General features: G+C 52.5%; 1 protein-coding gene and 1 long non-coding RNA gene across 5 annotated transcripts in view; one reads left to right on the top strand and one right to left on the bottom strand.

Moving 5' to 3' along the window:
- Gdnf (glial cell derived neurotrophic factor) overlaps positions 1–7,869 on the bottom strand; it is a 32,487-nt gene extending 24,618 nt beyond the window's left edge. For 2 of the 4 annotated variants that reach the window (XR_006633152.1, XR_006633153.1), the window contains exons 1-2: positions 7,590–7,720; positions 2,897–3,076 (exon numbers count right to left, since the gene is read on the bottom strand). Coding sequence is in view for 2 of the 4 variants with exons in the window: in XM_004652502.2 (XP_004652559.2) it covers positions 2,897–3,050 (154 nt within the window). In the remaining 2 variants the exon portion in view is untranslated. Of the gene's footprint in view, positions 1–2,896; positions 3,077–7,589 lie in introns of all 4 variants that reach the window. The other 2 variants (XM_004652502.2, XM_004652503.2) reach the window with 2 other exon arrangements.
- Positions 7,870–7,908: 39 nt separating this feature from the next.
- LOC123454028 lies at positions 7,909–13,251 on the top strand. The gene is made up of 5 exons (XR_006633154.1): positions 7,909–8,022; positions 8,418–8,565; positions 10,119–10,292; positions 10,991–11,097; positions 13,012–13,251. It is a non-coding gene; the product is annotated as an uncharacterized LOC123454028 (long non-coding RNA).
- Positions 13,252–13,744: the final 493 nt, after the last annotated feature.

Genomic DNA, 13,744 nt, shown 5'->3' with positions numbered 1-13,744 from the left:
GGGGATGGAGAGCTGGCTTAGCAGTTAAGGCGCATGCCTGCAAAACCTAAGGACCCAGGCTCGATTCTACAGGTCCCACTTAAGCCAGATGTACATGGTGGTGCATGTATCTGGAGTTCAGTTGCACTGGCTAGAGGCTCTGGCGCGCCCATTCTCTATCTCTCTTTCTCTAACAAATAAATAAATAAAAATAAATCTTAAAGTGAATAACCTGTAAAGAGTTCACTGATAACTCAGCCAGCAGCAGGAACCATTATTTAAGAAGCTCAGGGGGCTGGAGAGATGGCTTAGCGGTTAAGCGCTTGCCTGTGAAGCCTAAGGACCCCGGTTCAAGGCTTGGTTCCCCAGGTCCCACGTTAGCCAGATGCACAAGGGGGCGCACGTGTCTGGAGTTCGTTTGCAGAGGCTGGAAGCCCTGGCGCGCCTATTCTCTCTCTCTCCCTCTCTCTGTCTTTCTCTCTGTGTCTGTCACTCTCAAATAAATAAATAAAAATTTTGAAAAAAAAAAAAAAGAAGCTCAGGTAGACAGGGTACTAATATGGCCATTAAACTTCCATAAATGAATCAGCTTGTAATTAGGAATGGTCGTTTTTCTCTCTGCTGACATTTGAGTTAGGAAGCCATTATTTATCACTTGTGGGCTGGTCCCTCTGGACTGCTCTGCTGGAACGGATGAACAAAAACAATGGTAGGAAAGGAATTGCTAGTTTCATTTCTGCTGGAGTGACATCTATATACACTCAATTTGTGATCGAAATGATAGCCTTTGAAAGATAGTTTTATGCACTTAATTGGTAGAAAGTCTTGGAATACATAGTTGAACTTCAAGAGGTCCTTTGCTAAAAGGACCTCTCAAAATCCCTATTAAAAATGTACCATTAACCTGCCTCAGGACTCCTGCAAGAAGTATTTTTGTGGCTGCAGTTAGGCATAAAGCAGTCACATCACAGTTCATGAACTGTTTCCTAGCCCAAGGCAATAGAGCTTGGCGGATTCTTAGCACATGACTTCTGCTGGGTTCTCTCTACCACGGTCAAGCCCACAGCATATGTCCAGTGCAAAACATTAAGAGGGATCATTCCAATAGAGAAAAATGAACATTTGGGGTTCTGGCAACTTTTCCACTGCCACCTCTGTTACCTAGTTACCGCTACAATAGCATCTCTAACAAGTAATGTAGCATAACACGCAATGTGGCATGCCTCGCTTCATGTAACAGATAAACTTCTGAGGAGTAGAGGCCATGTCATAGCAAAACTTAAGTTGAGGGGCTGGAGAGATGACTTGGTGGTTAAGGTTGCTTGTCTGCAAAGCCAAGAGACCCAGGTTCGATTCCCCAGGACCCACGTAAGCCAGATGTACAAGGTGGCATGTGTGCCTGGAGTTCATTTGCAGTGACTGGATGCCCGGGTGTGTCCATTCTTTCTCTCTCCCCCCCCTGTTTCTTTTTCTTTCTTTCTCTCTCAAATAAATAAATAAAAATAAATATTAGAGAATAAACATCTTACAGAAACAAGTGGAGGAGCTACAGAAATGACTTAGCAGTTACTGCTCTTTCCTGCAAAGCCTAAGGACCCAGGTTCGATTCCCCAGTACTCAGGAAGCCAGATGTGCCACAAGGTGACACATTCACCTGGAGTTTGTTTGCAGTGGCTAGAGGCCCTGTCATACCCATTCTCTTTCTCTCTCTCTCAAATAAATAAAAAGAAAAAAGAAAACCTCAAGCTGAGGGCTGGAGAGATGGCTCAGTGGTTAAGGCACTTGCCTGCAATGCCTAAGGACCCAATACCTATATAAAGCCACATGCACAAAATGACAAAAGCTTCTGGAGTTGTGTGCAGCGGCTGGAGGCCCACGGCGTGGCCATTCTCTCTGCTTGCAAATAAATAAGTAAATAATATATATATTTAAAATGTTTAATGAAAACTCAAGCTGACATACTCTAGCTTGCTTCTTCTATAACATGTTAACTTTTTTTTTTAATTTTTTATTTATTTATTTGAGAGCGACAGACACAGAGAGAAAGACAGTAGAGGGAGAGAGAGAGAATGGGCGCGCCAGTGCTTCCAGCCTCTGCAAACGAACTCCAGACGCGTGCGCCCCCTTGTGCATCTGGCTAACGTGGGACCTGGGGAACCGAGCCTCGAGCCGGGGTCCTTAGGCTTCACAGGCAAGCGCTTAACCACTAAGCCATCTCTCCAGCCCCAACATGTTAACTTTTGAGCAGAAACCATGGGCTTGTTTACAAACTAAGAATGCCCTAGTTTTCTTTTTCTGAAGAGTCAGCAGGGCCACCTGTGTTTTGAACTACGTTTTCTTTCCACTCCACCCTGCACTATTTACCCTAAGGTCTTTCTAGAGCTGGAACTTTTCTGAAGGGATGTGACACTATGCAGATAAGTTCTGGAAACGCGAGGCCCTTCTGTTTTCTGTCTCTCTGGCTAGGTTTTGTGAAAACCTGGCCTGTGCCCTTGTTGACACACAGATTAGGGCGAAAGTGCGACCGTTTACAGAATCAAGCACATCCAGGCATAGCAAAACAGAGCTAAGGAAGAAAGAAAACATCGAAGGGTGTGCACCTAGCAGGGGGAGAGGAGAAAGGGAGCTGAATTTTTGCGCATCCCTGGGGTAGTGGTGAGCGAATAATTGTTCATCTGAATGATAAAGGGATTCCATCCCATATTCTCAGCGCTGGGCATAAATCACTGCGTACCACTTACGGGCAGGCAGCGGACCTCTAATGCAGCCCCAAGGGGGTTTTGGGCAGATCTGCCTTGCCCTTGCCCACGGTCGCCTGGCTAATAGCCCCGGGGGCTGACCCTGGGTGGCAGAGTGGGTGCGGCGGATGGGGGACGCCCGGGTACCCGCGGCGCCCCGGGGAGGGAACGGTTCTTACAGTCACTGGTCAGCGCGAAGGGCGCGCGGCGGCGGCGGCCGAGGGAGCGGTCTTCGGCGGGCGCCTCGGGAAGCCTCTTACCGGCGGGCAACGGGAAGGAGGACGCGGCGTGGAGCAGCAGCAGACAGACAGCCACGACATCCCATAACTTCATCTTAGAGTCCCGTCCGGCGGCGGCACCTGCGCGGGCGGCGGGGAGAGAAGCGCACAGGGCCGGTTAAGTGCGGGGGAGGTGGGGTGGGGGGATCCCCGACGCTGCCCGCGGAGCCGCCTCCTCGCGGGTCCCCCCACCCCCTCCAGCTCGGCGCCGAGCCCTCGCCGCTCCCCCTGCACTGCCGCGGTTTCCTCCAGCACCCCTAGTCGTCTTTCCAAGCACCCCGCTCATTTCTTTCTTCCCAGTGCACCCCAGGTCTCCACCACGCGCGACCTTCTCTCTCCTGCCCCCCCTTCCCCTGGCCCCGGTCCCAGCAATCAAATGTGGGAACTTCCTAATACAGCTCCCTCCAGGGAACTTCCTCACACAGCCACACTTCGATTCCCCGCCGGAACCCCTCTATCGGCGCGCGACACCCCATATTCCCTGGAACGCCCACCTGGTAGCCCTCGTCCAGCAGTCTCCAGCTAAGACCTTCCCTCCCCGCCTGGCAGCTCCCATCCATAAACCCTGGGAGCCAGCCCACCTGCGGGCAAGCAACAGGCCTTCCCCTTAGGATCTAAAATCAAGCTCTCCCCCAACCCCCCGCGCGCCCCTGCCCTGAGGTTGTGATGTGACCCTCCTACCCAGCTGGGTAAGGGCAGGCTCTGGGCCATAGAGCCCAGTTAATAAGGACTTGAAGGAATTGACTTGTGAGTTAACTTGCGAAGCATCGACTTTGCTCAAGATATCAGTCCCACCTCTTAGGGTTAGGAACAATCGTGAACTCACGAGGATGTCCAGCAGGGCACAAAGCAAGAGCTCAATAGATGTTCCACTGTAGCCCTTGATAACGGCCGGGATTGCGCTCAGCTTGAAAACCTCAAATCATTTGTGTATACCCGGAAAAACTGCTCTTCATCTGGTTTGGTTGTTGAAATTTTGCGAGATTCTGGCCCCACGACCCCTTCTCTTGCTAATGGAGCTGCCAGCTTTGTGCGTCCAGTCACCCCAGGATTACAGTGGCTCTGGGCACCGGAAGGCCTAGATTTGAGACCAAGAGAAGGCCTGGGGTGGGGCCAGCTCTTCTCAACGAAGGGGTCCCTTTCACTCTTCTGACATGCCCCACAGGAGTCTGTAAACTTGGGGCTAAGTTTCACGCCGAGGTGGGGGAAGATCGGGGCACCTAGGGGTACCGGTACATTACCCGGTCCCTTGCTAATCACCGTGTTTTAGAATCCAGGGGACCCCTGCCTGGAGAGAACTCTCAAACTAGATCTGTGCAGTTGAGAAAAGATTCTTAGGAAGCTCTTGACATCCCTCCCCCCCAAACAAGCAGGGTAGGACAAAAATTTCCAGGTAAATGCCAAAAAGCCTCAGCACGTTTTTCTATTATTTCCCAGACGCGTCTACCTCCTTTCCGGGGTACATTCTCCCAAGCCCCAATTTCCACCCAGCATCCCAGCCTAGGCCCCAAGCCCAGGCCACCAAGAAAGCGTTTAATTCGGTTGCCACCTCCCACCGCTTCGGAGACGAATGCATTTTCCATCCCCTGGGCGTCTGTTGTCTAAGCAGCTGTTGGGCTCGCTGACTTTGTAGGGACAAGAAAGTCGCGCCGCGAACCGGTGCCTCCGCGAGTCCCAGACTGCGCCGGGACAAGCTGACTTGCAAACCCAGAGGGGGGAGAAAAGCGACGAAGTCTCTGGGTCCCGCCCGGCGCGGAAGGCCCAGGAAAACTACCAGGTTGTGCCGAGCGAGCGAGCGCGGAGAGGCGGCGGGGAGTGCGGGGTGGCGGGTCCTCCCGCCCTGGGGGCACCGCGGTGCCCAGTGTCCAGCTCGAGCTGCCGGGAGGCGCGGGGCGAAGGCGCGGGGCCAGTTAGCCGGCGGCGGCGGCGGCGGAGACACCAGATTTCCCTTACGCATTAAGACAGTTTCCCCTCTTTCCCCACCACCCCGCCACCGTTTGGCCGAGGGAGGCCTTTTTAAATTACAAGGGTGACAATAAGAAAACCACCGGGACACTCCCCGCCTCGCCAGGGGGCTCCGATCCCGCCCAAGGCCCGGTGCCACCGCGCGCCCGGAGCGCGTTCTCCCTGGGAGCCGCCGCGGGAGGCCGCTCCAGGGCGGCATCTGCTCTCGGGGTGCAGATGATGGCACCGGGGTCTGAGCATACAGCGGGTCGCCTAGTCCAGCTGGGTCCCGCCCCGCGGCTTCCCCGCTGGCCTCGATCGCTTGCCCGACCTGTCACCCGCCTCCGCTCTGCGTGCGCACAGCTCAACGTGCGGCCACGTGCTGGCACCAAGCCTCTCCCGAAACAGGCTCCGCTAGGTGACCCCACATTCCCTCGGGTGTCTGGCAAGTTGAGTCCCCTCCGGGTCCCGGACCATCCCAAGAGGGCAAATGGAGCGCGCGAGGGGAGGGCTGGGGGGCGGGGGTGGCGGCGAGCACCTGGTGGGTCCTAGATGAGGGTTGAGAAGGGTGCCCAGGAAAGCCCGAGTGGCTGCTAAGGCGCCTCTGGTCGATGCTGAGTTCCCGGCACCAGGGGGCACCAGAAACCGTCCAGGTCCTGCAGTACCCACGGGCTGGTAGGTTGAGGTGTCATTTTAAGTATAAAACCGGAGAACCACCACAGCGTCGACAAATCTTTCCCAAACCCCAAATAGCCCAGGGACCTGGGATGCCCTAAGTGGTATCCCTATTTATTTTTGGTACCCACCTCTCTCTTTCTCTCTCCCTCTCTCTGTCTCTCCCCACTTTCTTTCCTCTTCTCCTCAGGTGGTTCCTTGGCAACCTGCTTCTAGACACCCCCATCCCCTGTCACTGCTTTGAGACTGCTTTGCAGAGGGTGAGCGCTCCCGCCACGGGGGCTGCGCACCTTCTCGAGCCGGTGGGCACGGAGGTTGTTTGGGCGTTGCCTTCAAGATGCAGGAGGCGATGGGGTACAGAGAGGTGTTTTCTCTAAACTGGGGCATTTTCTCTAGGTGTAGAGGCAGAAGTTACTAAAAGATCTGCTTCCCCTCCCCCCCCCCTCCACTGTGCCCAGTGTCCTTGACTGATGGAAGACTTACTCTCTTATCGCCAGCCATGGCTGACCGAGCCAATATGGGAGAAAAAAAGAAGATGCGGGGTGCTTTGTGTGTGTGTGTGTGTGTGGGGGGTGTTATCTGTTAGAGGGCCCTAGGTTAAGCTCCAGGCCCCAGAGCAAAGCAATCTCTCTCTCTCGCTTTGCAAGAGTGGGCGAGGAGCTCAGCGGGTTTCCTGCACACTAGACACTTGTCAACTTGTTAAAAAAGGCGACACCTCCCCCAATAAAGTTCAGTGAAATAGAGGGCACGGTCGGTCAGGGCAAGGAAGAAACAGCGGGTCCCTCTTTGAGGGATTGGGGGGGCGGAGGTAAAGGGGAGGTGTGCATATAGGAGGAAGTTGTGTCTTAACTTGAAGCACTTTAATGGGAGGAAGGGTCAGTCTACGGCGCTCTAATATACCCCACGCAGAGGTTGGGAGGGTGGCGTTTGTCCCTGCCAGTGGGCACAAACGTGGCGAGGGTTGAGGCGACTGGACAGCCGGCCCAGGGAGCGCTTCGTAGCTCTGAAGGCAAATTCTGCCACAGGCAAAAACTTGGGAGGAAAGGAGCCAGAAGGCTGGTGATGGGGGGGGGGGGCGGGGGAGGACAATTCAAAGTCCCTTCCCGCCTAGATGCGTGGAGTCCCTTTTCCTTGGGTGGGGCTAGAAACCAACCCACTCCAGAGTCAAACCTCAAAGGGGTGCAAAGTCGTGGGGGGCGGGGTGGGGTGGGGGAAGAGACGCGGAGTTAGGAAGAAGTCACTGAAACAAGCATCTCAAAGGCCTAGAGGAGACCTGGAGAGTCCCCGGAGTCTGGTGGAGACCAAGGCTGAGGCCGCCGCGGTCCAGGGAGCCCCTCTCCTAATCTCCCCGCGATGGGGGTGAGAGGTAGAGGAGGAGGACATTTAGGGTTCTAGAAGGGTAGGAATGTGGCTCTGTTAGACCTCGGCCTGGAGGAGGTGAGAGCTCTCTATTTTTAGCCTCACAGCACCTTTGTAAGCCGTCCCCAGCTCAGGCTGAGCTTTTCCTCCGAACGGACCCAAACAAGAGCCACAAAGTTACACTCTAGGCAATCATAATAAATAAATAAATAAGCAGAGGACACTTCTGGAAAGGGTCCCGCGGGCGGCGGTGGCTCGAAGACGCCCGAAGCCCAGCACCTTGCAGACAGACAGACAGACAGACAGACAGCGCTCCCTGGGCCAGTCTGGAGCAGGAACCGGCTCCTTTCAAGCTTTCTGAGATCCAGAGGCATATGGGGCTCCAATAGATCTTTTCCCACGTGCAAGAGACAACCTGACCCTCCGCAAGGCCGGCCTCCTCCGGTTGCACCTCTCACTGTTTTCCGAGCCCCTGGAGCCCTCCGGGACTCCCTTTAGCCTTTCTATTGTCACTCAGATCGCCTGGTGTGTGTGTGTGTGGGGGGGTGTGGGTGGATGTCTAGCCGTCTCCTGCCGCTCCCTGCACCCCAAGTCCGCCTCGCCACTTGCCACTTACCTCGGATCCGGTCTCCGCAGACCCGCAGTTGGACATTAACTCCAGGTGACCCGTGTCCCAGCCAGGAGTCCCATGGGGACGTCGGGCAGGAGCGCCGCGCCCCTCCGGAGAGGTCGGGGTGGAGAGTTCGCAATCCCGGGGAGAGCGGCGCGGGGCAGAAAGGAGGCGGCGGCCCAGGTTCCCGCCGCCGCCCGCAGGAGGAGCAGCAGCAGCAGCAGCAGCAGCCGCCGGCCGCGAACCCGGGCGACCGTGTCCAGACACCTCCCCGAGCGGCCTCCCGAAAGCCCGAGAAGCCGGGGAGTCTGCGCAGCCGCCCGCGCCTCGGGGCGAGGGGGTGACACGGTGGCTCAGCGGCGGCCGCGCTCCGCACCACGCCGGGCCTCCTGGCCGCTGCAGCCGGGCCAGCTGACGTCTCGCCTGCAGATCCGAACCGGTGGGCACCGCGTCAGGCCGCGCGGGCAGTCCCTTGAAGACATGAGGGCGCCAGGAGCGCAGGCTGGTCGTCGAGAGAGCCCGGGGCGGAGGAGGGCAGGCCTGGGTGCGGAGTCTGGGGGTGGGGGTGGGGGCGCAGGGGGTGAGAGGGTGGTCCTGGAGGTAGGGACGAGGTGGGGGGGGGGGGGGAAAGAGGGATCAGCGAGCCCTGAGCGCGCTGAGCCTTCTCCTAGCCGCGTAGATCCAGAGCCCGGTGCAGGGGTTCGGAGCTCGGCTCTGACCCGCCCGAGGAGCGCGGATCGAGGCTGGGCAGGGGCGCAGTGGCCGGCTCAGGGCTTCCCGAGCTGTCCTCGCGCCTGTCGAAGGCGGGTGACGCGCTCTCTGGCTTCTCCGCAGGGGACCAGGAGGCAGGAGAGAGAGAGAGAGAGGAGACCGTGTGAAGTTGTCCAAACACCGCCGAGCGAACGAGAGAGAGCGAGCAAGAGAGAGAGAGACACGCGGGGAGGCCCGGGGGAGGGAAGCCGAGGGTTTGCCAGCGGACGCTGTGAGTGGGGAATGCATTTATAGCGCTCTCATCGCGTGACGTGCCCTCCGGTGGCTTTTCTGATTCGCTTTCTGACCTAAACACACACTAGTTTAGTCCCCCCCGCCTCCCCCCAACCCCATGCTTAGGGGCCAACACGGTCTCCAAATATCTGTTGGCTGAAGTCAGAGGCTTTGCATATCGTGTATTACATGGCTGGCAATGAAGAAGGCTCCAAGAGGCTGGCCGGCTCTTCAGTCCCAGGCTCCATTTTCATGCAGTTGTAATATAATACCAGATGTGGGGTAAGGCACATACATTCAAAATCTCCCATCCCAGACACCCGTGAGATCCCCTGATCAGGAAGAGGTCAGGGGAGGTTGGGCAAAACCTGCTTTTTGTCCTGTTTTGGAAATGCAGATGGGACCGTACTAGGTTTCCCAGCCTCTTCCAGACCTCATGAATGGGCGAGGTGAGACCTTTTTATCCCCTTATTCTCCCCCTCACCCCGCAGTTCCTTTTGTTGGTCAGCTCACCTCCAGAAGCAGCCAGGAACCTTCTTTGTAGAAGACAAGAAGAAGGCGAGTCCTTACTCACCCTGCGGGTCTATAACCGTAAATACGTTCCATTCACATGGGCGATGGAATTGGCTCTTCCTTTGCTGTAGACAAGGTCTTCTCTAAGCAGAAACCTGTTTTCTCCAAAGTCTCTGCACCTGAATTCAGTAGGACCTCTTTGATTTTATCAGTTGGGGAACAGGGAAGGCACAGACAGGCTCAGTGTACATCGATGACCTCTTATTTTATTTCAGACAATAGACAGGGGAAATGTGTGTGGCAATGTGGTGGTGGTGGGGGCGACGGAAAATCACATATTATTACACTTCTTAAAAGTCAAAAGATCAGTTGCTGGGTGTGTGGTGGTGGCGCACACCTTTAATCCCAGTACTGGGGAAGCAGAGGTAGGAGAATCGCCATGAGTTCGAGGCCACCCTGAGACTACATATTGAATTCTAGGTCAGCCTGGGCTAGAGTGAGACCCTACCTTTTAAAACCAAATTTAAAAAAAAAAAAAAAAGAGTTAAAGATCAGTTAAGTTGGAGGCTTTTCAGGGAAGTTAGTTAGTGTGGGCAGAAAACTGTTCTCACTAACATTAAGATTTAAGTAAGATTAAGCAAAGTAAAACTCAAGTCATCTAAACACACCTCACCTGGAGTCAAGATGTTCTCTTTGCACGGGGCAGACTGTAACCCTTCCTTCTTTGAGAAATGTATGGTAGGTAGCAGGATAAGAAGCTTGTGTTTACCCCAGTTTCACATTTTTTCTGGAATACGAACGGGATGAGTTTTTAACCATAACTGATTTCTTCATCTCAAGGCTTTTCCCTGGGGATGAGCGGGCCATCCAAGAGCCTGCAGTTCTTGTGGCACTTGCTGTGTACCAAGGAAAGTGTTACACCTTGAGAATGGTGGTGGTTGGATTTTTTTTGGGGGGGGGGCAGAGGAGCTGTAAGGAACAAATACCACTGAGTTAACTGTGGAAGAAGGAAGGCTGACCGGAATCTCTACCACTTAGCCACGTGTCTCCGAAAAGCCTTCCGGAAAGGCCGCCCAGCCAGGCCTCACGAAAACTGGATTGAAGTTCAGGAACTGGAAGGTCATTCAGGATACAGCTCTGGGACTGGGTTATCTTGCTGCCCCCTCAGCAGTAGGCATCTGCCTGTTCCTACTCACAGGCTTAGCCACCAAGGTAATTCAGCTCCTCTCTCTCCCAGTTTCCCTCTGGGTGCTCCTGCTTCCAACTGCTCAGCTCTGATGAGCTCATGTTTAAACTCTTTTAGTGAAAGGATCTTATGGGCTGGCTGCTAGGCACTCACCAAGTGCTTGAGCTGGACTGGGCTTTTTGTGTCAGGCCTCCTCATAGGTGGAAGGTCACCCTGTAGATTGGCAGCAGCCCTCAGATTGGGTGCGATTCCTGGGCCAATCAGCCATGTCCAAGTCATTGATATTGCAGAGTATATAACTGGAATATATATGCATATGTATATATATGTGTGTTTATTTATTAATTTATTTTTATTTATTTGAAAGAGAGTGTGAGAGAGAAAGAGGCAGATAGATAGCTAGATTGAGAGTGTGTGTGTGAGAGAGAGACTGAATGGGCACACCAGGGCCTCCAGCCACTGCAGACAAATTCCAACTGCATGTGAAACCTTGTGCGTCTGTCTTATGTGGATTCTGGGGAATCGAACCTGGGTCCTTAAGGTTTCACAGGCAAGTGCCTTAACTGCTAAGCCATCTCTCCAGCAACATATATATATAATATAATATAATATAATATAATATAATATAATATAATATAATATAATATAATATAATATATATTTTTTCACTGGTCCCCTTTGTTAAGTAAACCTCCTAGGGTTCTTTTTCATCTTCTCTTCACAGTGACTTGTTGCTCAGAAGGAGCCATGTTCAGGTTGGGCTCTTGAAGTTTTCATCATCCTGATTCCATCACAGGACTCCGATAATTAAGATGCAGCTCCCTGCCCATTGTAAGCTTACCATCAATGTGAGGCACATTTCTTATTTCTGTGACCAAATACGTGATAAGAAGTGACTTAACAGAAGAGGGATTTATTATGGTCTGTGGCTGCCGTGGTAGTGGAGAGCTTGACGGATACCATCTGAGTGAGTCACGAGGCAGAGAGAGGGGTTCCCATGGAATCAGAAACAGGCCGTAACACACAAGCCTGTCCTCTTAGCACCCTACTTCTGCCAGTGAGGTATGACTTCTAGAAGCTTCTACAGTTTCCCCAAAACAGTGCCACCAGCTGGGGGGACAACTATTCAAATGCACAAACCTGTGGGGTATGTTTCACATTCAAACCATCCCACCATCCATAGGGAGAGCGAGTCACGTGAACAAACAATTGTAATAGTAAAAAGCGAGGATTCCTGGGCCAGAAGCATATGTGAGGTGATTATGTCATGGAAGCTGATCTTCACATATTGCTGGTGACACTCTGGGGAGAGAGAGAGAGAGAGAGAGAGAGAGAGAGAGAGCGAGCACACACACACACACACACGCACACAAAATGTCCACATCTAAGTCCTGTTGTGGACAATTAAACCAGCCTCTCTTGAGTGGTAGGGTCCAGGAGGTATTTTCAAATGTTACTCACTTTTGTCATTGGCTTTATTTTTTATTTTTATTTTTTTTAATTAATTAATTAATTTATTTATTTGAGAGCGACAGACACAGAGAGAAAGACAGAGGGAGAGAGAGAGAGAGAGAGAGAATGGGCGCGCCAGGGCTTCCAGCCTCTGCAAACGAACTCCAGACGCGTGCGCCCCCTTGTGCGTCTGGCTACCGTGGGGCCTGGGGAACCGAGCCTCGAACCGGGGTCCTTAGGCTTCACAGGCAAGCGCTTAACTGCTAAGCCATCTCTCCAGCCCCCGGCTTTATTTTTTGCTTTCAGTGTTTGCAATCATTGCATAATTTTTTTGGAGGGGGCTTTTTAGATAGGGTCTTATGTACCCCTGGCTTGCTGAACTCACTATATAGCTAAGGCTGACCTTGAGGTGATGAACACTGGGATTATAGGTGTACGCCACTACACCTAGTTATTATGATTATTTTTCTAAGTAAAATTAGGAAGCTGTGTCTTTTGATATATTCTATAACTAAGACTCTTTTGAAATATAAATTACTGGGCTGGAGAGATTGCTCAGTGGTTAAGGTGCTTGCTTTCAGAGCCTAACAACCAGAGCTCAATTCCCCAGGACCTATGTAAAGCCAGATGCACAAAGTGGCTCATGTATCTAGAGTACTTTTGTAGTGGTCAGAGGCCCTGGTGTGCCTATTTGCTCTGTCTGTTTCTCTTCTATCTCTCTGCTTGCAAATAAATATATAAATAAAATATATTTTAAAAAGGAATCTTGAAATATAAATTATCTTCAGTTACGATATAAATGAAACTGTAAAACTTAACTTAGAGTGGACATTTACATCCAGGATTACCCCACAACCCTAAAACAGAATGACATCCTTCCGAAGTGGCCACTTCAAACAGGGAAGCAAGAAGCGAGCATTTGAGATCTTGTGGAAGGGGGATAACTTGATGTCGCACTTTTGCGCTTTAAGAAATTGCACATGGGGAGGCATATGTTGGATTTGAACCTGTTCCTCTGCACAGTCCAAGAGAGAACAATTGGCTGTACTACTTGGGCTTTCAAGAGCAGAGCAACTCCTGTGAATTCTAACGTTGTTCCCATATCTCAGCTTTTCTTTAGAAAACTCTGCCTGAGGGTCAGGGAGGACACGTGTTATTCAAACATCCCGTCTCTTCCTGGGTGTGCCAGGGGCCTCTAGCCACTGCACACGAATTCCAGATGCATGCACCAGCCTGTGCATCTGGCTTAACAAGGGTCCTGGGGAATCAAACCTCAATCCTTTATCTTTTCAGGCAAGTGCCTTAACCACTAAGCCACCTCTCCAGCCTCCATCTCTTTGAGGAGGAAGATTGGAAGCCTTGCTACTTTCCCATTTCATCGGATTCATCCTCTTCATCAGGACTTCTTGCGGATCTCCTTGTAAGCGAAAGATGTTGAAACAAGGATCCTACAGTTCCTGGAAAGAGAAAACACAAGCATAAAACAAGAAACTATTCAGGGGATCACAAGGCTATAGAACCCAAAAGGCCTTGCTTGGGGTAGGTACATAGAGAGGAAAGTGGGAGGGGTGGCCCAGGCTAGATGAAAGGGGTTTCTGGGGGAGTCTCATGCAAAGTGTGCATGTGTTCTTGCTCAGTCTCTGTGGGTCTGTAGCGGTGGAGGGGTGGGTGGGCCATTCAGTCTCTGAGTGAGCTCCACCAGGCTCTTGTAGCTGCTCTGCCTGTGAAGGCAGAACCTGAGTCCCTGGACTCTTTTATAGGTTGGGTCATGTCATGCTGGTTGAAACAGAATCCGTCACTTAAGCAGGGCAATTTCCTTTTCCAGAGTCATTGCTTTGTTGGGTAGGGACTTGTCCCATGCTCGCTTACCCCGTAATAGCCATTTTCACCTATGGCTCTATTTCTCATGAGGGGGGAAAAAAGATACATTTGTCTTCAGACCACTTAAGAAAGAGAAAAGAAGAAAGGAAAAAAGCCACTGTAATGGGCTTTTACAAAGCGATGAAGTGAGACAGACTCATTGTAG

This window comes from Jaculus jaculus, chromosome 13 (genome assembly GCF_020740685.1).
Source record: "Jaculus jaculus isolate mJacJac1 chromosome 13, mJacJac1.mat.Y.cur, whole genome shotgun sequence".
Taxonomy (NCBI): Eukaryota; Metazoa; Chordata; class Mammalia; order Rodentia; family Dipodidae; genus Jaculus; species Jaculus jaculus.
The sequence above is the reverse complement of the archived record's forward strand: the minus strand, read 5'-3'. Positions and strand labels throughout refer to the sequence as shown.